This window comes from Cuculus canorus, chromosome Z (genome assembly GCF_017976375.1).
Source record: "Cuculus canorus isolate bCucCan1 chromosome Z, bCucCan1.pri, whole genome shotgun sequence".
NCBI classification, from domain to species: Eukaryota; Metazoa; Chordata; class Aves; order Cuculiformes; family Cuculidae; genus Cuculus; species Cuculus canorus.
In genome coordinates this window covers 41194322-41219848 of record NC_071441.1, presented here as the reverse complement: position 1 = coordinate 41219848, position 25527 = coordinate 41194322, and the positions used below count along the sequence as shown (strand labels likewise).

General features: G+C 42.8%; 1 protein-coding gene across 12 annotated transcripts in view; it reads left to right on the top strand.

Annotated features, from left to right (window-relative positions):
• The window catches only part of NRG1 (neuregulin 1), a 455801-nt gene extending 442517 nt beyond the window's left edge, over positions 1-13284 (top strand). For 7 of the 12 annotated variants that reach the window (XM_054055245.1, XM_054055243.1, XM_054055244.1 and 4 more), the window contains 5 exons: positions 2922-3024; positions 6445-6571; positions 8271-8401; positions 8953-9156; positions 11730-13284. In XM_054055245.1, the coding sequence (XP_053911220.1) occupies positions 2922-3024; positions 6445-6571; positions 8271-8401; positions 8953-9156; positions 11730-12381 (1217 nt within the window). In that variant the 3' untranslated portion in view covers positions 12382-13284. The remainder of the gene's footprint in view (positions 1-2921; positions 3025-6444; positions 6572-8270; positions 8402-8952; positions 9157-11729) is intronic. The other 5 variants (XM_054055247.1, XM_054055248.1, XM_054055249.1 and 2 more) reach the window with 3 other exon arrangements.
• The last annotated feature ends 12243 nt before the right edge of the window (positions 13285-25527 follow it).

Genomic DNA, 25527 nt, shown 5'->3' with positions numbered 1-25527 from the left:
GTTAACGCCAGTCAGATGGAGAAGGCAGTTGAGGGATGAGTCTTGGTAGAACCATGAGTGCCCTGTGGGAGTTCGGTCCCTACTTAACAAAACTCCTAGCCTCAAACAAAGAAATCAAGCCTCGTTCTCGAGGCACCATGCTGCCTGCAGAGCCTTGGCCATGATTCTCAGCCCAGTCTGGCTGCCAGCATCCCTTGCTGCCCACTGCAGCCCCATGGGACACTCCAGCATCCTCTAGTCAGCCTCTGTTGCCCCAGTCAGGCAGACCCTGTCAGCCAGGAGCATGGTCAGGTTCACATGGGAGCTTGTTGCTTTGCTGGGGAAGATGTGCCCAGACACATGGGTCCTCCCAGGCAGCCTTTCCCTTCATGGCTTGAGGGAGGGCATGGAAGCACCACTGTTTATGCACACCTTGTCAAGCTGGATCATCCTAAGGGCCCTATTTCAGAGGACATGAAGGGGAGTTAAGGCAATGAAAGCAGGCCCAGGGCTTTACTCCCCATGGCCTTCAAGACCTGCAGTCCCAGCAGAAGTGCTGCTGCGAGGAGCATTGCTCAGGGCTGTGCCCACAGCTATGCTCCCTTGCTGAACCTCTTTCCCCAGCAACGGGTGACACCCAAGGAACATCCAAAACATGTGACAAGCCTCAACCCACTAGCAGCCTTAACCAGCTGCCCAGCTCATTTGCAACAGCCTAAGCCTTAAGTAAACCTCCTGAAGTCAGTGCAGTTTTTCCCTGGGTATAAACAGCCAAGCAGAGTTTCCACTGTTAATTAATCTTCTTCCTCTCCGTTCCCCACCAAGAAAAATGAGTTACTATGCCCTTATTCATTTTGCTTTCACAAGCTAACAGCTGACAGCATGACCAGGAAAAAAAAAAAAACTTAATTCAAAGCCCCTAAATTGCTAAGCACAATTCTCCTGTTTCCTGTGACATCCTCGTAATGCACCATTTCCATGGCTAACTAATAAGCACTTTCAGAAGGGGTGAAAGGGGCAAAAATGGGAAAGGGATCAAGTGCCACTAACTAGCTTAGGCAAGGAGTTATGCTGTATGAGATATCCCTTCACACTCTGCTTCAACTTTTCATTTTATTGTCCCAAATCATTTCTTCCGCCGTTTTTTCCAGTATCAAGCATGCTGTGCCAGGCCTGCAGTTGACTTCTCTACTCTTTAACATTGTCCTTGCCTATATTTCACCTTCCTCTTTTTCTCTTTGTCCGGTTTTGGTTTGGTTTGGAGTTTCAGCCCTTTTTTCCTTCACCTTTTTAACTTTCTGTTCTTGGAGTTATATTTTTATTTTCTTTAATACATTTTTGCAGCATCCTAGTTTTACCAAACTCACTTACCCCCACCTCCCTGACTCTGCCCTCCCCCTTTGTTAATAATCAGTGGTATTAATTTTGTCTGATAGTTCTCATGATCTGTTTGCCAGTGTTTTGGTTTACAGTGGGTTTGGCTTGTAGGACAAATTTGTTCCATGGTCAGGTGCATTGTATCAGAGAAATAAAGATCTCTTTTTGCTTTGTAGTTTGTTGCATGGAATATTTGCCATTTGCCCACAGCAACTTAAAACTAAGCTAGATAAGCTGGGCAAACATACTGGAGCAATGACTGCTTCCTCTTCAGTAGGGAACATATACTCCTGAAAATGCTGGCATGGCATTTAAGTGCACACATGAGGGACCATTTTGCATCTCTGTACCTCCTGGTGAATTGCCTTACAGACCTTTTATGTTGAAGTTCCTTCCGGCAGGAATAATGCTGGCATTTATCCTAAAGATTGTGCAGAGCTATGCAGCTAGTGTTCATTTATTTATTTTTAATCACCTGCTTGTATTACAACTGGTTAATATTACACTCTGACTTAAGGCCACCCTCCAGTCTGGATACTCCAGGAGAAGTTTTCTGGACTGTCTGCTTAATCAAAAAGAAGAATTGAGAAAAGCTAGACACCCATTTTTATCTGAAAAGCAGGAATGCAAATCTGCATTCATAAAGCATCAGCACAGAACACACCTCTTTTTCAGCACTCCTTAGATATGTTGCCCTGGCACAGCATGCAGTGATGCTCTCTGCTAAGCATGAGCAAAGCTGGAATGCATGGGTGGCTCCGACCAATACATTACCAGTGCTACTAATGTCTTTATAATAGTGAAATATCTCTGATAAACAAGATCAGTCATTGCTGAGAATGTTGTTTCTCTGGCTAGGGGAGTTCCTTTATTGCAGACAAAGAGGTGCAAGTAGAACCAGCATTTCTCTGATACAAGCACTGCTGTGATTTTGCAGAAGCACTGGAGAAAGAATATTAATTTTATGACTAGACCTCAAAACTTGTCTTCATTTCCATTGGTGGTATAATTACAAGCCAAGCTCATGTCTCAATGTAGAAGGATATTTTGAAATCTCTCCTGTAAAGACAACTGAGATATGAATTGACATGGGGGCAGAGGCATTGGATATGCAAACATTCCAAAAATGATAATAAGAAAATACATTTATCTTGAGGCCGGTAAAATTGGCCTGCATTCCAGCTGTCTTTGCAGAGTAAAACTTCCAAAGCATTTGCAAATTCGTATTATTACCTTAATGCATTGCATTTATATTTCCAGCAAATGCTGAGTGTTTGTCAGTTGTGAAGTTGTTTCTTAGATATTATTCTCATTGAGTTAAAAAAAAAAGACTTCTGATTGTAACTGTAAGAATGATAGCTTGTCCGCAGTACTGAGTTAAGAGTTTATGGTGTAGTTCTGTTCTCTTTGCAGTCAATAATGAGTCTGCCTGAAGTGTGGTGGCTGTGTTTCAGTGTGGCAGTGTGAATCTCTGCAGTGGTTTGTAGCATGCCAGCTGTTGACTGTGTACGCCTTGCCTAGCCATCTTCCATGTTGTGACCTTCTCTGTTTTTGTCCCTTTCTAGAAGCCGAGGAACTGTACCAGAAACGGGTGCTGACCATAACTGGCATTTGCATTGCTCTTCTAGTAGTTGGCATCATGTGTGTGGTGGCCTACTGCAAAACCAAGTAATCTTTTCTCTTCTTTTTTAAATCTGTGGTTCTTGGTCAGGGCCTTCCCAGTTGACTGTAGATTCTACTCTCCTGGGCATAAGGTTGTATCTGGGTTTCTCCAGAGCCAATCTGAAGAGACAAACTGTCCAAGCCAGTTGGGTGCAGGTCTCCATGCCCATCAGCAGTATAAAATATAAGACAGATATGTGAAAGGTTTCTCACCCATCAAATGTGACTCAAGAGAATTTCAATGACTTGCAGTTCTTTGTCCGTCACCCATTCCCGATGGTTTCTCCATCTGGAAAGAAACAAACCTCAACACTGGAACCATGTTGCTCCTCAGCAATAAATTTTACACATCAGCCTAGCTTGTTTATACTTGAGGCAAGATTAATGGTGCTAAAAGTTACTAAACACCAAAAGCCAAAGAACAGAACGCAAAAGTGCTCCCAATGCAAAAGTAGGCACTTAAATGCATTCTAGTAGTCTCTGTAAATTACTGGGGGTGACTCTCAAACACTCATGAGGCACTCCGGACCATAAATTACACTGAACTTCAGCAGGATTTGTGCTGCCAAAAATTCTGACTGTTCTTATAAATCTCCCCACTAAAACACAGAAAACCCTTACAATATATCTTCCACATTTATATAACCTGATTTACTGTTTCAGGTCCTGATTGGCAGTTAGGTTGTTGGTTTTCCTTGTACATCCCACCAATAATGGATGTGTTAAAAGGAGGGGAGGAGGGGAATCATTTGCCCTCCCTGGTGAGAGTCTGGCCACACACACACACTGCTCCCATGCACAGTCTTGAGTCAGTGGTCAGTGGGGAGCAACTGATCAGTTATAAAGAATAAAATCAATTCCTGTTTTTAGAAAATATAACTGGCAAGCCAGGGCAGCTAAACAATATCTTTCCTGGTCCAAAGTTCATCAAAATCAGCCAAGACATACCCATGAATTTCAACAAACATTTAGTCAGGGTGCTGAAGTACGGTTTTCATAGAATCATAGAATCACCAGCTTGGAAAGGACCCACTGGATCATCAAGTCCAACCATTCCTAACACTCCCGAGGCCCCATAATCCATCAGGAGTTTGGATGCTCTGTCACAGATTGTCCCAGACATCAGCAATCATGCCAGCAAAAGGTGAAATGTCTTCAAGCACAGCTGATGAGAACAAAAGTGAGCTGCCAGTTCATGGCCCTCCAAATGCAGCAGTGATGCCAGGCTGCTATCTCTGAGATGTTCCCCGCATGCTTTTTCCTCCTAATAGTGGAAAATCCAGAAACGGGGGCAAATTCTGTAATGGTGTTAGGAGAACACACTAAATAAAATGTAATAGCTTAGGTTTTGTTGTTCTCCTTGTAAGAGATACTGCTTGTCAAATGATAAGGCAGTATCTTCTGACACTGAGTCTTAATTCAGAGATGCTTTATTTGAAAGTCATTTACATTCAGAAAAAGGCTTCTCAGAATAAGGGAAGTACACATTAGCTCTCACTTTATTCTTCTAATTTTCCTGGAGTAATTTCTTTTTTTAGTTAGTGTCCTTGTCATAGAGGACAAACAGCACACATGGAAGCATGCAGAATGCAAATACATTGATCACTGAAGTTGAGAAATTATGCAGATTCCTAGAGACAGATTCTTGGGCAATAAGTGCCAGGATCTCAGATGCACAGATGATGAACTCGAACTCCCTCTAGAACCCACTTTCTCTGCCATGTTAGGGGACTCGGGTCATCCTCAGCTCCCAAGGTCTCCAAGATCTTATGAAGGGATACTGTGAAATCAAGTCAGACCCTTGCCTGTGCTGCTTCACAACCCGGGCAGGTCTTTGGGTAGCTACTCAGATGTCTCCTGGCATTATGCTCTCCATCGACCTTAACCACCCGTATGTACTAAGATCATGCCTGGTTATCCTCCGAACACAAAATCCACGTGGACTGAGGACTGTGTTCTGCTGAGACAGGAGTACATCCAAGGCAGTCATGTCTGCTTATAACATTTATGTGGAGTGACATAAATTAACTGTCTTCCACTGTCCAGGCACATACAAACAGAGACAATATATAAAATGCAGTGTTTCAAATCATGTTTTCTTTGTCTTTAAGCTTCCCTGGCTATCAGGCCTCAACATATTTATTGTTTCCCTCCCTCCTCAGTTTGGAAAGCTTGGAATAGTCCCCTAGAGTTCAAAACGATATTGAAAATGGTTATGTCTTACGCTGTCCTAACCTGCCAAAGCTATCTACGCTTCTGCGTACTGCTTAGGGAATTGTGTGTATTTTAGCTTTTGCCATGGCCAAGGTCATTCTGCAATGCGTTGGAGCCTGCATCCTGCCTTCATTTCCCTGGATTCTGTGGCAGTATGGTGGAAGTTCTCCAGTATAGTAAAACAAATCTGGAGAGTATTGATAAATTAAGTTTGAAATGGAATAGCTCTTTCCCTTGTTACTTATTTTGGTTCTAATTAGTGCATTCTGCATGGCCTTCACAGCACCAAGTTTTACTATGCTGCAAGTTTTGTTACTGACAGCTTGTAATGACCTCCTGAAAATTTCTCTTAAGGAGAACTGGAAGAATTAGCAGCTGGGGAAGAAGCAGTTGAGGGTAGCACAAAATGGAAATGTCCAAGTTAGCAGTTAGTGTGTGCCATTAGTACATGTCGTTGATGGATGGTTCCACTGAATTCATTAGCAGCCCTAGTATCTACTTGGTAATCATTAGGGTCCAGAGTTAACCTGATGTTGCTGTTACAAAACCTTCCAGAGCTGCCAGGAGGGCTGCAGGATCAGGCATACCTCACATACTCACTCACTTTGAATTTCTAGGGCTTTCCGTGCACCCTTTACTTCTTTAACGTATTTATGTGTTTGGAGTGTACTGTTGAGGTAAAGGATGAATCCCACAAAAAAAGTGCAGCTGCCACATCACAAAGATCATGACATGCGCCGTGTTTTCCAGCGTCCGCAAGCAAGCTCAGAGATGAGGCTACCTCAGCTCCCTGTGGTGAATAGAGAAGCGTAACTTGATCGGCTGTCAGAAATTTGGCCACAGCCATGGCCAGAGTGTCAAAGTGACTGGGTTAAAATCTCTCCTCCCTCCTTCTGAGTGCAGAAAAGAGCTTCTCCTGAGATGGAGCATAGCTTAGAAATGGCCTCCCTCTGCCTCACGCTTTTTCCTGTCCCTCTGTGGCCTCTTGACTCCTGGAACAGTTCCCACACATCCCTCCCCCTTTGCAGGTCCCCACAGCTCCAGCTGCAATTAGGCCTGCAGTCTACAGAGTTATTCTGAGATCTTGCAGCAATGGGGAAAGTGCTGGCAAAAAAAAAGTGATGTTATATTATTATCATCATCAACAACATGCTGAAAGAAGCAGCTGCTTTCCCTTTGTGTATTAATTTTTTTTCTGTGTTTTGTGCACAGGAAGCAGAGAAAAAAGTTGCATGACCGCCTTCGACAGAGCCTGCACTCAGAAAGGAACAATGTGATGAACATAGCCAATGGGCCACACCACCCCAACCCTCCACCAGATAATGTCCAGCTGGTGAATGTAAGTTTTACTGCCTGCCTTTAAGCCTAGACTGCCAGCAAAGCTTACCCTGTGGCTTTTAAACTTCTGCTTGTAGCAGGCTGGTGGCTGAATTCCCTTGACTTTCTCCACACAGAAACAATTAGGGAATTTGCAAAAAATGTGCAGTAAAATGACAAATGTTTCTGCAGATGGCTAGTTTATTGGGGCATGCCACAGTGCTGCAGCTGTGCCTGTGGACTGAGGACACCAAAAGCAAGAAAAACATCTCAGAAAAAAATACAAATGGCTTTACAGGACAGCTGAGTGCTATAGGAGGCATTTTCTTCAAACAAACATCTTCCCCTTCCTACCACCCCCAGCCTGATGGTTGGTGAGCAGGGACAGCACCTTGGATCAGGAATGTGATGTTATGAACTCAGAAGTAAAAGTCTGAATGAAGATCTTATCTGGAGAGTAGCAGTGGCTGGGAAGATGGGGATGGGGCAGGTGCTCTGCCAGCATCCCCCAGCCATTTATTTGTCAGAGTGGAGCAGAGAATCACTCTTCAACTAACACCTTGGCCAAGCCCCTTGGCTTTAGAGCCCAGGGCTCATGCTGCTTGTAGCTGCTTGCCTGTCTACTCCCTTTCCCAAGGAAACATCATGCCCAGAGGGACCGTTGGCTTCCTGCCACCTCAAGCCATCCCTGCTCTCCTGTGTCACCATGACTGTACATATTTGTGACAGCTCATTGCAGAAGTGAGCCCTGGCTCTGCTACGTCAGTGGTAGCACTCCCACTGACCTTGGTTAAAGGCAAGACACCTTTTCGAAGAGCTCAGCTTCCAATATTTCTCCTCAAAAGACCTACATCTGTGGCCAGATTATTAAGAGACGGGAAACGATGGGGCCCCGCTGATGTCAATGAAGATGTCTACCAGCTACAGCATTGGGAAGGCTCCAGATGAAAGCTGTGCAGGAGGTTGGGCACTGCATCCCTCCAGCCCTCTCTCAGGAGGCTTTGGCCCATTATGCAGATTATGCCCTGACGAACAAGTCTGCCTTGGTGCTGCATCCATGGGCACTGAAAATAGCCATTTCTTGTCCTGATTCTTACCCTGAGTGAACAATTGCTACTGCTAACTGCTACTGTCTTCTCCATCAGAGAATAGTATTTTTGATGTATCTTGTTGTAAAATGGCAGTTACCTTTCCAGGTCTCTGTCCATGACTTTTCATTCCCTTCTTAAATACATATGATATCACTGAATCATAGAATACCTTAAGCTGGAAGGAACTCATATAGCTTATGGAGTCCAACTCCTTGCTCTTCACAGGACTACTTAAATCTAAGCCGTATGACTCGGAGTGTCCTCCAGATGCTCTTTGAACTCTGGCAGGCTGGGTGCCACAGATAGCCCAGTGACCAACCACCTTTTCAGTGAAGAACCTGTCCTTCATATCTGTTGGTTATAGCCAAATTACAATGCAGACCTTTGCTAATTTCCTCTTTTTTTTCTTCCTATCTTGAGTTTAGACGGGGTATGTGTACAGAGGTGTACGTGAACGGCTGAAGTGTGTCAGTGTGGTTTCTGCCTGTAGTGAAGTGACTAAGTTTGCCTTTGGCAAATGTAGAAAACCTGTGACTTTGGAAGTGAAACAGAGAGAGATAGGAAATGATGTGTGCAAATGTGCTGTGAATTACAATTTATAAACCTGAGGTTTGTCTGTTTTTTTTCCAGCAGTATGTTTCAAAAAACATAATCTCCAGTGAGCATGTAATTGAGCGAGAAACAGAGACCTCATTTTCTACAAGCCACTACACCTCAACAACACATCACTCTGTGACAGTCACCCAGACACCTAGCCACAGGTACTGGAGGGGGAAGGCCAAAAACACCTGTAATAGCTGATCTATTGATGTTTATACATCTAAAAAGATGTATTTAAAAAAAAAAAAAAAAAAAAAAAAACCAGAAAAATCTGTACTCCCTTGATAGTGTTTTCATTTTAAGACTAACAATAGTTGATGTCCTGTCACCTAGCTAATTATTTTTCCAGGAATTTACAAAGAGCTTTATTGACTGAATAGCATTCCAATAATAGTACAGTGAATTTCAGCATATGTAAACTGCTAAAGTGACAGTCCTTGAGACTGGAAAGCGAAATTTCCTTCTCGTTTCTTGATTCCTTTCTGCGTTTTATCTGCAAAATGATTTTATACGCAAAATCATCTTGAGGCGTGTGCACTCATGCATTCACAAAACTCCGCAGACACAGTTGCCAACCCAAAGCTTGAGTTGCACATCCAGAATGGCAACAGGGCCCTTCCTTTCTCCTGGCTAAACTTCTGTTCATCTGCATTTGCCACTGAACCACCCTCTAACTCCCTTCCCTTCTCCTTTCTTGGTTGCTGCTCTCCAGTTGGAGTAATGGCCACACTGAAAGCATCCTCTCCGAAAGCCACTCAGTACTTGTCAGCTCCTCCATGGAGAATAGCAGGCACACCAGCCCAGCAGGGCCCCGGGGCCGCCTCAATGGCATCAGCGGGCCAAGGGAAGGTAACAGCTTCCTCCGCCATGCAAGAGAGACACCTGACTCCTACAGAGACTCTCCTCACAGTGAAAGGTAGGACACAGCATCTCATTGATTTAATCTGGCAAGGTATGGTGTTCCTAGATGGTTTCAAAGCTTCGGAGCACAGGAGGAAATCCAGCGTTGCAACTATTCATGTAGGACGTACATCTCCTAGTTCGCAAAGGTGGAGTGTGTGGTGGTAGTAGTTTAAAGTCTACCAAAAGCATTTCTTCCCTTCTTACCTTTGCTGGGATTATTCATAACAGCCATCAGTACACATTTGGATAAGGTCCACTGAAATATTTTGACAGAAATTCCCACTGTAAAGTAAAAATGGATCTTTACCTAATTATCAGTTTCATAGAAGCTAATGAAAAAATTGAGGGATTTTGTGAGACACTAAAGGTATGGAGAAACCACTGTACTGATTGGTAGGAGATGGGTCCTAAGGTTTCCTAAACACTACAGGAATTATACTGCCATCTATTTTCTGGGAGATCTCAGCTCATAAACTCATTACCTTCTTCGTAAATTCACCTTGACACTTTATTAAATAAAAGCAAGGAGCACAAAGTGCAAGCCAGAGGAACCCAGGAGTAGTTAGAAACAAATGGCCAGTTTTCCAATGAAGTAATTTTTTCCTCTGAAAAAGCTCGTTCATCAGTACCTAAGGTCTGCCTTGAAGTGTATCAGTTGCAAGAAAGCTTTTATTGAAAAAGTCTTCTCAGGTTTACTCTAGGATTTTATCTTGAGAGCATGGGATGGCCCAAGGGAAGTAAAAGAAAGGCTGAGAAGAAACAAGACAATTAGTGAGCTTTGCTCCCAACAATCAGAGGCAGAATAAAAGGAAAACCAAAGGTTACTGAACTAATTCTCTGCGCATTGTGAAATTACAAGGAATTTGATCACATGGGATGTCCACGATGTCAAAAATGCAGCCAGACAATCCCAAAGTAGACCAAGTTGTGTAGAAGAGAAATTGTGGTTTCTAGAAAAGTGGATCTGCAAGTACAACAAAAGCCATTTCTATGGTATTCCCTCTCCTACACAAAGAACTGCCTACAAGTAGATTAAGGCACCACAGCTGAGTGGTCTAAGAGTAAGGTCTGTAGGACCACTGAGGATACTGAAACCACTCTCTCCTTACAGCAGTTATCTGTTATTTATCATGGAATTTAATTTCAGGATATGTGGCTTACTTGACATAAACAGCCATGGCTCCAACCCAGTGGAGCACTTCAACATGATTAACTTTTAATTGAGCAAGTAGGCCTGTTGAAATCAGTGGGATTCATGTGGGTAGAGCACAGTATGTGCTTAAGTGCTAGGACCTATAGCAGTAAATACCGCATTGTGTCCTGCCTGAGAACCATACAGGACGCATGGCCACATATGTGCCAATGGCAAGTATTACAGCTCAGTATATTTGGGCATCTGCATGTGAGAAGCAAAGGTCATGTGCAGTTTTCCTTCATTGCATGGGACACCTAGAGCATCGTTTTGGTACAAGCTGTTTAGGTGCTAGGAAAAGGGAAAAGGAGCACGTGCCTTTCTGTTTTGATGCAAAGAAAGAAGGTATTTCACCCGTTATTGTATTTCTTGAAGATTGTGCTACAAGTGAAAAGCAGCAACATTTCTGTAATAATTCACCAGGCATTGATGGCTTAGCCTGTGCCATTAATTAAACAACCATTAATTTGGAATGCAGAAGATAGTTCCCTGGACATTAAATTAGGCCTCATCTATTTTTAGCAAGCAAGAAATACATGGCAAATTATTCCTGAGATGGATTGCATATATGTGTCTGTAGATAAGCGGTAAAATGAGAGTTACTTGCAACTAAGAATGACTCTGAAACATAAAGGAATGTATGAGCTGACAAATTACTTCCTGAAGCCATCAAATCATGAACACTAGCCTAAACAGTCCTCTCTGTCAGCGTTTGTTCCCACATCAGGACAAATAATGCTCCTTGTTTTTTTGCAGATAAATCTACCAGCCAGGGTAACTAGCACGCAAGGAGTGGAGCAGCACCAAGCTGCTGGAACAATGCTGCAAATCCTCCTGTGACTACCTCCAGTGACTAAAATAAGCAGAATCTGGCTCTAGATTTTGTACAAACTTTGCTTTCCTCCTTAGCCTGAGACCAGACAGTCTGGTTGCCAAAGAGGACTATCCCTTGATTCCCTTCCTTTCTTTCCTTCTGTCTGTTTGCATGTAACCTAAGGGTCTGGTCAAATACTGCCAGAAGTGCAGCAGCCATTTTCATTTCAAGAAAATACTTGCAAATGTGTTTTGTTTCTGGCAGCTCCTTAGTCTCTGAATCCCATTCCTGGATTCATTTCAGGAAGTTATTTTAGCAAATAATTTACATCATTCCCATAGCTCTTTTGAGGAGAACAGACCTGGGGGCTTCGCTGTACTCCTCCAGCTCTCAAATATTTTTGCCCAGAGTCCCAGGAGTCAGCAGTTGTATAGGATTAATAGCAACAGGAAAATTTCCATGGTATCCCTGTGTAAGGATGCTGTGGATCCTAAGGGGTCCCTGCTTTTTGTCTTCCATCTGTGTTCTGAAATCACCACCACTCCAGTGCTCACAACCTTTCCCTATCTCTTTCCTTCAGGTATGTCTCAGCTATGACCACACCAGCTCGCATGTCACCCATCGATTTCCACACTCCAACTTCTCCCAAGTCCCCTCTCTCCAAAATGTCACCACCAGCTTCCAGCTTGACCATCTCTGTCCCTTCAGTGGCAGTGAGTCCCTTCATAGAAGAGGAGCGACCACTGCTCCTGGTGACTCCACCACGACTACATGAGAAGTATGACCACCACCTTCAGCAGTTCAGCTCCTTCCACCACAATCCTGCCCACGAGAGCAACAGCCTGCCACCAAGTCCTCTGCGGATAGTGGAGGATGAGGAGTATGAGACCACGCAGGAGTACGAACCAGGACAGGAGCCTCCAAAGAAACTCACCAACAGCCGGAGGGTCAAAAGAACAAAGCCCAATGGCCACATTTCCAGCAGGGTGGAGGTGGACTCTGACACTAGCTTTGAGAGCAACAGCTCTGAAACCGAAACCGAAGATGAAAGAATAGGTGAGGATACACCATTCCTGAGCATATCGAACCCCGCGGTGACCAATCTGGAGCAGGCCACTACCTATCGACTGGCTGAGAGCAGGACTAACCCGGCAAATCGTTTCTCCACACCAGAAGAGTTGCAAGCAAGATTGTCCAGTGTGATAGCTAACCAAGACCCTATTGCTGTATAAAACATAAAACACATAGATTCACATGTAAAACTTTATTTTATATAATGAAGTATTCCACCTTTAAATTAAACAATTTATTTTATTTTAGCAATTCCGCTGATAGAAATCAGGAGAGGAAAAAAAACTTTTATAAATTAAATATACGTATGTACAAATGTGTTATGTGCCATATGTAGCAATTTTTTACAGTATTTCAAAAATGGGGAAAGATATCAATGGTGCCTTTATGTTACGTTATGTTGAGAGCAAGTTTTGTACAGTTACAATGATTGCTGTCCCATAGTATTTTGCGAAACCTTCTAGCCCTCAGTTGTCCTGGCTTTTTTGTGCACTGCATTATAATGACTGGATGTATAATTTGCAAGAATTGCAGAAGTCCCTCTGGTCGCTTGTTGTAGAATCCCCAGATCAAAAAGTCCTGCAATGGCACTCTCACACTACCCACCCCACCAGAAACACATACACACACAGGAAAAAAAAAATTAAAAAAAGAAAAAAAGCTGAAAAATAAACAAAAAAAATCTTCTAAAAGAAGTTTTATTTGCTTTCCGTATATGAAATGAGTTTTGTCTGCTCTCTGCCAGCCAAAAGGTTTGCTTCTTTGAGCACTGGGATAATAGTAGATCCAACAGCATGCTACTATTAATTACAGCAGGATTAAAAAAAAAAATAACAAAACAAAAAAAATAAAAAACCCAAACAAAAACAAAAAAAAGCCAATCTGCATTAAATAATGTTACTTATAGAAAGAAAGTAATACTGTGATTTTAAACCAAATATATTATTAATCAGAGGTCAGCTTGTAATCACTAGGAGCTGCCATTTCATTATTTTCGAGATATTAATTGTTCTAGTTATCCCTTAGAAAATGAGTTTAGGCTAGCTGACGCTTTGAAGCCAATACTCTATTAAAAAAAAAAAAAGAAAAAGAAAAAAAAAGAAAAAAAAAAAGAAAAAAGACAGAAAAAAACCCCAAAAATATTTATATTACTTTAAGTTAATGGGGCAAATATAATAGCAGATATCTGTAACCAAGCAAGGAAGAGATCTAGCTGGAAAAAAAATGCCACTAATAAAAGTGCAATCAGTTTTCACCTCTATTTTTTAATGTTGATTTCTAATAGATGATTTGTCCTTTTGTTTCCCCTCAATTTTCTCCCCTTTGTTCTCCTCCTCAGAAGGAACCCTCGCAAGCTTCTAGCAATACTTTGTTAGAGTTGCTGGTGGAGTGAGGGTTACTACTGGACACAGAAATTACTTTCAGGGAAGAACTAATCTGCTGAATGATTAAGAAGTATAGGCGAGTAGGAAGGACGTAGTGGAAGTATGGAGTTCGTTTCTACTTGGCTTTATCAACTCCATTATTTGTGGTGAGAGCGGCAAAGCTAATGCAAAGCCCATTAACGAAGGCAAGCACACCATGTGGGTTACAGCCGTAGCATGCCTGGCTATTTGATATCCGTGCTTATATAGCCAGTGATGGCCTTGAAGTCCTTGACTAGTAATGAACAAGGAAGCTGTCAGTGCTGGATCAGATGCATCCATTCAGCCAGAAGCAAATGGCCTCTTTTGCACTGAACTCCTATCCATTTAGTCAGGGTCACTCTGCCTCTTCTTTTGATTTTTGTTGTGTGTTCAGTTAGCACTGCATAGATTCAGGATTGATGTGCAAAACAAATGTTTTTCCTAAACTCCAAGGATTCTGAAAATGAGACAATGTGTTCTACAGGTATTACTGAACTCTGAAGAAGAGCTTTGTCAAGAGAAAAAGAATTTCAGTGAAATTACACTCATCCTCTGGGCCACATCCTGGTCCCAGTTAAATGAAGAGAATTAAGTCAAGGATATTTTGTGAGATGTAAACCTAAAGAAAATTGTTAGGCTAATCCCAGGAAAAGTTATCTTCAGCATGTGTATTGACACATCCAGCGCATGCATAAAATTAAGCATGTGTTTAAGAGTTTGCTGAACATGGTGTCTTGTTGATTTGAGACGTGAAAGCAAAGTCGAGTAAATTAAGCTGTTTATCAGGATGATGAAAATCAGTGAGTTGCTCACTGTATAAATCAACCACAGTAAGAATGTGGATGAGTCTACCTGACCAACAGATTCAGAAAAAAAAGAACAAAAATAATTTAGTATAGGAAGAAGATGATGACTAAGTTGCACGCTAGGATGTTGGTGGTAGAAGCAAAAGGCTAGGAAATTAGCACAGCTTTGGGCTATGTGGTGGCTCAAATAGCACTGCTTATTTGAGAAGTCTATGGGAGATGGCAAAGTTTGTCAAGTACATGCTGTCTGGACATAAGTCCCTTTGCCGTTTTTTTTCCTACCTGGCATGTAGTTGAACACACTTTGCCTTTGCAGACCAAAACAAAAACTCTCTGCAAATTCTAGATACCATATACTCATTTTCATTCTTTTAGTCATGCGTATTTTTCTGCAATCCCATGCAGCAGAACACCCACCTCCCCAATAACTCTGCAGCTCAGTAGCACAGAGAGCCAAATGCAGACCACCAGTTTCCAAAGGATTTGCACTGTTGAGTTTCCAGAGGCACTTGAAAATCTGTCTTTTCAGTAAGGTCTCAGATACTGCAAAGATCTTACAGGACAGATGGAAGAGTAACAAGGATTTTGCCCCACAATCACCTGTCTTAGTGGTAGAACAGAGATTATAACAAAGGTCTTCTGTAATCTCCTCCAGTACAGATCAGCCAAATGGCCAGCTCTCATTGAAGTGTCTGTGATAGCCCAGACAGATTAGTTGGGATGGAGAGGTAACTTGCCTTGAAGTGGAGTAAATTATTTGACTACTAACACTGTTGTTATAGAGGGCCGGTATAAAATGAAGGAGTAATTGCATGTTTGGGAGCTGTACATGTGAGATTTACTAGGTGTGGATCTATTGGAAAATGTCATACCTCTTGCAGTACCTCAAAGTCAAAGTGGTGTGCAGTCGCTGCTCGTCCTCCCCCAGTACATATAGTAGTATGTTATAGAGTAAGCATGAAATTAGGCTGGGGGCTTCACATGGACCTAAGAACAAGAAAATACAATTGGGGATATGGCTGCCTAAGCCCTTAGGTCTTTGGGGAGAACCCAGCCTTACAGCACAATTCATGCAGCAGCGAGTTATGGAAGTTGCCCTGGCTTGGCACTCACAGAAGTGGGAGCAGGACATGGCCCCTCACCTCTGAGTTTGCTTTTAGCACACTGTGAGGGGGCTTCACATCAGTAAAGTTCACATCCTAAAGTTAGCAAGTCTACATGGTCACAGGTTCTGCTGGCATGCTGCAGCCAGCTTTTGCTGGCCAGGGAGCTGGAGACTGCAGCAGCACAGAGCAGAGCCAGCAAGTGCCTACGGGAAAGGCCAGCTCCCCTGTTGGGGATAATTGTTTCATTACCCAGACCTCTGAGCTAGGCAGTCCCAACACCTTTGGGCCATCACTGTGTAACCCTTGCCAAATTTTCGCTGAAAGTCATGGCAAGGAGAAACGTACTTTGAAGAGCGGGGAAGTACTCCAGTGGTGGCAGAGTTGTTCAGAATGTTCTGGTGTTATTCCATGTCATTTAACATGAGTCATGAGTTTCCCCTGTGTATGTGTTTATATGCAGGAATTATTCCAGGATAAAAGACTTCCTTCAGGGGCATAGAGCTGGAATATGTTGTACACAACCTGGTACAGCCTGCCTGTTCCGCTGGTGTAAATCATTACAGCTCCACAGAGGTTCTCATTTAACAGAGAAAAAACTACTCCCTCCTCTTGGCCTACCTATTCCCATCCTCACTTGAGCCACTCCAACATCCCCAGGTTTAAGAGATCAATCACTGCCTTTATCAGGGAAACAGGAAATCTCCTTTCTCCAATTCTCCAAAACAACACTGCATCTCCCTGCTTCTCTCACATACATTGCAAGCAGTTTCCTGAGCATCCAGGATAGCAAACTTGTGCCCCTCAAAGGACACACTTCTCAGCCTGTTGAACACTTCTTGGTCCCACAGTGTGGCTCTTACCATCAGCTAGAACTTATTTTCAGTAAAAAACAAAAAAGCACCTATGATATGCTGCAGAGAAGGGCAGACAAAGAACATGGCCAATTATCATCATTTGTAATTCTCTATTCTATTGTAAATACATCCTGTACATACTTAGGTGTTTTCATCATTTACTGTCTATGGATTATGTGTTAAATGAAACTCTCTTAGTTTATTGTGTAACACTGTAAATAACATAACATCCTTTATTATTTATGCATAGGCATCTAACACGCAGAGAAAGTTGTCATATTATTTTAAGATATATGTCAAAAATATGTTTCATTTTTCTTTGAAAAAAATGTAATATATCCTCTTTCCCCCCCTCTTTTCCTTTAAAAGAAAAATGAATGATAATTTATTGTTCAGGAGAGAAAGGGGATGTAACTGAAAGGCAAACTGTTCAAAGAACATGCTATGGAAGCCACAAGCTACTGATAAACTAAAGAATTTATTATCCCAAATACAGCAATAAGTAATTGTTGATTTATTAAGGTTTTGTTATTCATTTTCAGATTTTCAGTAAAAGAGGTGCTGGATTAAATTGTTTATGTGTTGTACTGGCCCAGCTGCTCAGCAGACTGTGTCAGACCATTAACCGCCATCTTTCTGGATCCAAATGTTGTAAAGCTCTTGTTCTGTCTTTGCAGGCCACTGTTCCCTGAGTTTTCTGACTCTATGGAGGTCTCTGGAAGACACTCTTGCACATAGGCACAAGATTTTTAGTTTCTTAAATTAGAATTATTAGCTTTGCCCTGACAATTACTACTCAAGGTGGATTGGGGGGAAGGGGGGTAGAAATGACACAGTCTTGAGGCTGTGAGAGCCTGCTCTGCAAAACTGTCGCCTCACTGCTCAGTAAGTCAATAAAGCAAATTAGATGCTAGGAATTATTAGATGACATCACCATGCCACTGCATAAATTCATTATTTGTGAAGATCTTAAATACAGTGAGCGGTCCTGGTCTTCTTCTCTCAGAGTAGAAATAGTATAATGTGGAAGAGTTTGGAGAGCAATGTGAGTGAACAAATACCTGGAGCCAGTGAGGTCCAGGGGTTGCGAGTAGGCTGGGTCTCGTCAGTCTGGGAAAAAAAGACAGCTGAGGGGAGATATCGGAGAAGTCTATGAAAACATAATTACCTTGTAGAGAGTAGGAAAAGACTGGCTGTTCAGTACCTTTTCCCATGCAACAAATTGAGTTATCAATCACAACTACTGGGCACCATATTCTGAAAGATATGGTTCTTCATGTAACAAGTTTTCCATTCTTTTTTGGTACATGGGACCTGTTGAGTTGCCTTCACGAGTGCTGAGGGAGCTGGCTGCTTTCATTGTGAGGCTGCTCTCTATTGTCTTTGAAAGATCATGGCAAGCAGGGGAGGTTCCTGAGGTCTGGGAGAATGCAAATGAAGCCCCTGTTTTCGGAAAAGGAGGTCCCATGACTTCAGCTTTGTCACCATCCTCTTGATCCTGGATTGGGCAATCCCAATCACAAATACAGACTAGGTGGAGGATGAGAGTAGTCCTGCAGAGAAGGACTTGGGCATGCTGGTGGATGAGAAGTTCAACATGAGTTGGCAATGTGTGCTTGCAGCCCAGAAAGCCAACAGTATCTTGGGCTGCATCCAAAGTGTGACCAGCACATTGAGCTCCCTCTCTGTTCTCATGAACATCTGAAGAACTGCGTTTAGTTCTGCCGTCTTCAGCATAGCAAGGAAATGAATGTGTTCAAGTGCAGAGGAGAGCCACAAAGGTGGTTAGAGGGCTGGAACATCTCCCATGTGAGGACAGCCTGAGACAATTAGGCATTTTTAGCCTAGACACGAGAAGGCTCCAGGGACACCTTAAAGCAGCCTTTCAGTACCTGAAGGAGGCTTACACGAAAGCTGGGGAGGTACTTCTTACAAGGGCATGTAGTTTATTAATGATGGGAATGGCTTTAAATTATAAAATTTAGATTAGATAATGGGGAGAAATTCTTCACTATGAGGGTGGTGAGACACTGGGACAGGCTGCCCAGGGAAATTCTGGCTATCCCACCCCTGGAGGTGTTCAAGGCCAGGTTGGAACGGGGCTTTGGGAAACCTCATATAGTGGGAGGTGTCAGTGTGCGTGGCAGGGGTGTTGGAACTGGATGATCTTTAAGGTGACTTCCAACCCAAACCATTCTGTAATTCTGTGATTCTATGATTCTATGTGTAGGAGAAATCTTTGCTGCAAGAGGCTGTGGATCATAAATATTTCTGTGGGATCAAGGGAAGTCCAGATCTTAGTAATCCAATGGGAATTATTAAATCCATGGAAACCATATCAGATGTGGAGAATATCTGAATAGAATACATGTGGAGGTTGTATAAGGTGGAAATACAGTATGTATTTGCCTTGCTCTCACCTTTCTCCACCTTTGTGCTGTTTTGGGGAGAGGGCAGGGCAGATATCTAATCTGGCTGTCCTTACATGATACTAGTTTGTAAAGTCATTTGCTATCAACAAGCATAAAATAAGAGGAGAAAACCTGTGAGTGAGCAAATGGGGGAGGAACATAGCAAAGACATCTTGGATGTATTTCACATCCATTTGTTCCCAGGCGTGGTGGGAACAGATCCCCAGCGCCTACTGAATGAGATGCCACACTGAAAAGGAATGCTGGAATAGAAGGATAGAAGTACGAAGGAATGGAGAGAGAGAGTCTGGATAGGAGGAAGAAAGTGAGGCAAGGGCAGGTGTATGTGTTTCCTATCACCTTCAATCCCCCATTCTCAAAACAGAGGGTGAAGACCTGGGAGGTTAGTCAGACCTCAGGACAGATTCAGTTCCTCTTTGACAACTTCCCTGTCTTGCCATTGCATGTAGGGGAATCCCGTCGACAGGAATCTGCATGGTCAAGGTACTTACCTCACATGAATGTCTTAGTTGGATAGGGCTTTGTCACCTCAGAGCGAGCCCAAACCAGCATTCCATTGCACAGTACTACTATTGAAAAAAAAAGAAGATGCTTTTCTTATCTTCCATCACAGGCTGTTGAAATGGGAATGGGTTGCTCTGAGAAGCCAGTCTCCTACTCACACATCCCCACTGACCTTTCTGGGGTGGGAGAGGAAGGCAGAGAGTTTCTGAAGCAATTAAGTACCCTAAGAATCACTTAGAATCAACAGAACTAGGGACCTTATGTCACACTTGACACAGACCAGAGGGCTTTAGAGAACACATCCTTGTGTGCCCCAAAAGGCTGTCCTTCCAAAAACATTGTTTGTTACTCCATGCTGTCTTCATCCTCTTGTCTGTCTCTGCCAAGCTCCTGCCTCTACACTTCTCCGCATGGTCTGGAAGAAGAAATGAAGGAACACTACAACAAAAGCAAGAAAATCCTTATTGCTGCAGCCCACAGCTGGGTATGCTCTTAACATGCCAACTCCATCTGGTCATGAGCGCATTATTTGGATAATGCATTCCCCCAGTTCTCTCTGGTGTAGCTATAGCTGATGGGAAGAAAACTATATCAAATACCTCAAGAAATTGCAGCTAGTCACTCATGATTAACCTGTGTAGCCCAGGCAAAGGAACGTGGACTGTGCTCAGGTTATGAACCTAAGAACTCTTCTGTATTGACAACAAACCCTTAACAAAGGCACTTTGGAATGCTTCAGTGCTAAATCTCATTTTACCATTCAGAAAAAAGACAGAGAGCCTTACAGATTTCTGATCCCAGAGTCTTCCTTCTACCCGATGCTATGACCTTTTGCTGGAGTTATTACAAAGCAGCCCTTATTAGAAAAGTTCTGCTGATCATAAAATTATTGCTTGTGTCTCCAGACTAAGTGTGGGAGGAGAAATGTGATGAATCACTGGTATGCTCTTGATGCCCCCGTTTCCACCCATCAAGACAAGGACTTAGGAGAAATTCCACGTCTCCCAGCAAGGAAAGGGTAGAACTTGATCGAGCCCATGCACATGTAGGAAGGCTGCCATGTCAATGGAGTTAAGGACAGTATGGCTCTCTCCGGTATTTAGAACTCTGGGCTTTGTAAGCACTGCATGGGTTGTCTGAACCTGAGATAAAGCCATCAGTATGAATAGAATGAATTGCCCTTGAAAGCTGGATCTGACCCTCTTAAATCTTTAGGTCCAGGAGGTAACACAGGCCCAACTTTAGTTGGAAGCTGGACTTTTAACGTAAATGACGGCTGCTGATGTTTCCATTTTTTTTCTTCCCCTTGAGGATAGCAAGAGATTTCCCTGCACTTGATGTGTTGCCCTGGGAACTCTGGAGAGAAGAACCCTGGCAGCTCTGCATAGAAACCACCCAAAGTATGGCCAGCTCTTCTGATGACAGCAAAAGATGGGGTGGCATGGGAATCATTGCAAGGTTACATGATTGTCAGTAGGTAGGGAGGACAGTGATTGTTAGCAACTGATTAAATCATTACTCTGGTAACAGCCAATTTGGAACCAAGCTTCAGAAGCCAAATACTGTGTAGGAGGTATTTTAACTTACCCTGCACATTACTGCAGGCAGTTGGGTTTTGTGTTCACTATGTATGTGTTCATACAGTCTCCCAGTTTGCTGTAATGATTTCCTGATGTTCAGTGCATGCTTAGTGGCAGGAAAGGAAAAATGTCTCAACAGGGCCATTCAGCAGCTGCAAAATCGCCTGCGTCCAAGAGGAAATACATTTTGCACAGCAGTGCAGAAAAAAATAAGGGTGGTATTTTACCTGTATGGTTGTGAAGAGATGGAAAGGGAATGACTCAATCAGAGAGGCTAGAACACAGCTTGCAGAGGAGCCTTCTTAGGGGCGGGAGATTCAGAATGAAATAACTGTAGAAAGGAAGATGCCCAAATAATAGGCCCTGGGCCCTCTATATGTGGCAGAGGGATAGAATCTTTAAAAAGCACTTCTCATCCCAAGTTCTGGCTCTCATGAGATTCCCACATTGTCCTCCAACATCGTACCCCAAAGGCCCCAAAGCAAAGGATGAGGTGGGTCATATCTTCCACAGAAACAGACATTAATTGCTGAATGGATGTTAAGAAACTCAGATACCTGCACCTACAGCGTCATTCCGTGAAAAAGCAATGGGAACTATGGCGTCATGAAAACAGTAATCCAAAATTATAAGAAATAAAGACTATTTACATGAATACCACCGTATAAATTCATGAACCTGCAATTCATGAACCTGCATACATTTTTAAAATAATCCCTTAGTAAAAGCTCTAGAAAACAAAATAACACCATCCTAGTGATACATGAACCTTATTAATCTTTTAAAAAACTATAATTCTGGCATCTTAGCATCTGCACATACCATCTTACCACATTCAAGTAAAATATGCAATATTTATCTGATTGCTAATAATTATGAAATACAGATCAAATTAATAAAGCTCCAAATAAGAAGTGGCAGACCAAAGCTATCTAATGTCTGTTTTATAATTAGCTGTTCAGTTGTGGTAATAAATCACACATTCTGGGTCATATCAGTGAAATAACAGAGAGGAATTCTTATACTTCAGTCCCTATTACTTTCATTTCCAAATGCCAACTTCTTTCAAATAGAAGTTAAGTGACTTTTTACAAACAGATTTATAAAATCCAAAGAGGAGATTGTGACTACTGAAATCCAGGTTACAGACTGGAAATCTAGGTAACCTGAAGTCCAGATAACAAGATAGTCTTAACAGTAAATCTACCCCCAGCTCTTTCCTTTATTTGGTTGCTTGATACAGTCTAGAGCATATCTGAATGTTTTTGTGCCTGTCATAATGAGTTAAAATTGTCTTTCTAAGACTTTAGTCATGGTATTTTTAGTAAATCTCACTAACTTACAACTTCATTTGATTGATAAGTGCTCTAGTGGCTCAGCAGCAGAACAGCTCTCATCTTGGTCCCGAGGTGGTTGAAATAGATTCTCAGCTGCAAAAAAGTAGCATGCTTGCTGGGTATTTCACCAGGATCTTATCATCAGTGTCAGCATGTAGTTCTAGGATGCTAAAGGTCTAGAAGGGCTGAGTTTGTGTGTTTCCCACCATATTCCCACATGCATGTACCACATCTCTCAGAATTAAGGAAATTAAAAGAGCTTCTGAGGGGGTGGAGCAGCTGAGGGCCGGGGGAGACAACTAAGGGGAGACAGCTAAGGGGATTACTGAAAAGTAAAAGATAAATAGCTTTGCCATCCAGCCTATATTTACCTTTGTTACACTTACCAAGTAAGGTATTATTCATCGCAAGCTAAGGTGATGGGAAATGTGCCATACTGCTTCAGGAATAAAGTGATGCTGAATTCAAAGCAGAGGCTCAAATCCTTTGAAGCTAACGACTGGCACCCAGAGACCTAATCTGAGAGATCCAAAAGTATTCAGAACATTGCTCTAATCAGGTGGCCATCTGAGTGCGCTGCAGTGTGTCATGCCCCAGGCATGTGTGGAGATTTCAAAGGTCAGCCATTCTTGGCTGCAACTTGCTTTCAAGGGTGTTAAGTGCTACCAGCCTGGCAGAGAAGCCCCTTGGCTTCAAGATACCTATCCAGGGGTTTCTTCCTGAAGCCAGTGAGGACACCCAGGATCTCAGCTGTGCTGCTTCCAGCCTGGAAGAGAAGGAAACAAATGCACAGCTTGGCTTTCTGTGTCTTGGCCTGAAACTAGACACTGTGTCAATACTCTGCTATGACAGCTATGGCAGTGAGAATTACTTCAGAACAGAAGCACCCAGTGACTTAGAACCCGAACAATCTCTAGCATCAAAGAGCAAATGTTTTCCATGGTTTCTTGGAGGGCTGATGGGTGGGAGCTGAGATGATGAAGTGCAATGGAAAGTTTCGCCTGCAGGCTGGGTAAGAGTCCTGCAAAGCCTGAGGGCACTTGGACTGTAGGTGATCTCACCCACTGCCAACATGGAGCCTCCTGGCAGCAAGTGCACTGCAGCCTTTTCAAGAAAGAAAGGTGACTGGTTTAAATGATGCTGTTTCTTGGTGGCTGGGACAACAAGGTCACAACCATTCAATATACATTCAAGCAGTAACATGAGTGTCCAGTGACTGTAGTTATGTAACCAGCTGTCCTATTCATCCGTAGATAAACATTGTTACCTACCTGGCAAGATCTTTCTGAATGTCATTCACTATCCATGCAAGATGTTTATTTTGCCTTAAGCACGTAGCTGCACTCATTCAAATGTAAACTCTTCTGGAGAACGCACTTAGTGACTCTAAAAGGTCTGATCTCTCTGTGAGAGTCCCCAAGACTTTGCAAGATAGGACCCTTCTAAGTGGAAAGGATATCTTTCTTGCTCCTGAGTGCAAAGCAGCAGTGATAGCAGGGAGGCTACTATATACTGACCACATGACCACTTTCCTAGGCTAAGCTTTTGTCAAGATTTTGTAGTGCGGATCAAGCTCTCTCCTTTGCTAGTTAACATTGATCTACCAGTTTGGCTAAGCCTGTGTGAACAGTGAGAAGGTGTTCAGCAGCAGACATTTCCAGGAATTTCTGATCTATCTGTATAGCTGAACACATTGGTCCTAACTCCTGCTCTTGTACTCAGAGGAGTAAACTGCCCGCCATCCCGCTCCCCAAGATAGCTGACTCATGGAGTCAAAGTACAAAATTACTTACGCTGAATCCCACCTCTTTGCAACGGTCTTTTCCACTGTCACATGAAACAGGAGAAATGCCTGAGGTCAGATTCTGCATGAGCAGCTTTGGGAAGTGCAAAAGCTTTAAAGCAGTTAGGCAAAGAGAAGCCTCCTTACTAATCGTTAGTGCTTTCATGCCTCTCCACAGAAGAAGCTACTTGCTTTTAAAGTAGAAATTGTGATAATTGTCTTAAGTGCACAGTTTTCACCCCAACACTTCCTAGTAGAAACTTTGCTGCATTTCTTGTTCTTTGAAAAGTAATGACTTGCCCTAGAGGAGAAAACCATCTAAAATGATTGTAAGGCTCATTTGCATCTGCAGATTAGGCTCAGTATCTCCATGTTTTTTTCCTATAGGTGATCATTCTGCAGCTTCTCAAAAGATAACGTTTGCTCCTTCCTTCATTCACAAAGCTGCAAAGGTTTGGCAGAGGCATGAATAACTTCCTTGCAATCACTAATGCAATGACTCAGATTAAAAATAGGGTTGCTAATGCTACAATGTCACTGTAAGTGACAGTGATAATGTCACAGTACTGTACAGTATGTAACCTTGTTATAGCCAAAGTTTGTTACCACTAACACACTTTTGGGGTCTCTCTCAGCTAGCTTGCAGGAAGTTTCAGCTACAAATGACACATGTTTGGAGTATGAAATGCTAATCCCATACAGTGCCCCAGAACAAAATGCATTTAAGCCCAGTACTGTTAGTGGATAAGAAGAGAAGAACGCCTCCAGGCCCCTTCTGGCAGCTTAAACGCAACAAAGCTGTTTGTAGAACTCAACAAATATGGTTTGTTCTTGTTCCATGATGTCTGGTGCTCAGAAGATGACTTTTTGGTTGCGTGTGAAATATGTTTCAAAGTTTCAAATACAGGAGGCAAAGAGTACCTCTCTGATGCTCCCATTTCTTATAAGCTGCCTAGTAAGTATGCTTGGACATCTCCAAGTGGAATAGGGCAAGCAGCTGGCCAGTAGTAAGTATTTATGATCTTTGGGTAAGGAAAGTAGGAACAGTTCACAGGGCGTAACCAGAAAGGGGTGGTGTGATTTTCTTGCTAATGAGAGGGAGCAAGAATTCAGCACAGCTGTAACACTTAGGAATCCTCCACCCCTGTTAGGGACATCACTACAGACCTTTGGGCTGAGTAACCAGGAGTTGCAGCTCTGCTTGAGCCTATCCATAGTCCCCCTTCCGCTAATATCTACATGCTGCAGCCAGAGTGCTGCAGCCAGAGTTCAGCAGCCAAGGACAGGACAAATGCTTTTATTAGTTCACAAAAAGCTTACTCAAGAGAGGCTATGCACAGCAGTCATCTTTCTTGTGTCTCCTGTGCTAACAGGAACACCTGCCTGGTCATCAAGAGCAAGTACTAAGAAGAGGAAGAAAACCAGTGTAAGTGCTGAATAATCGAGCTTCATAAGGTTGCAGGCTGCTGTTGAAAAAACAGACAGTATCTGCTTTACTG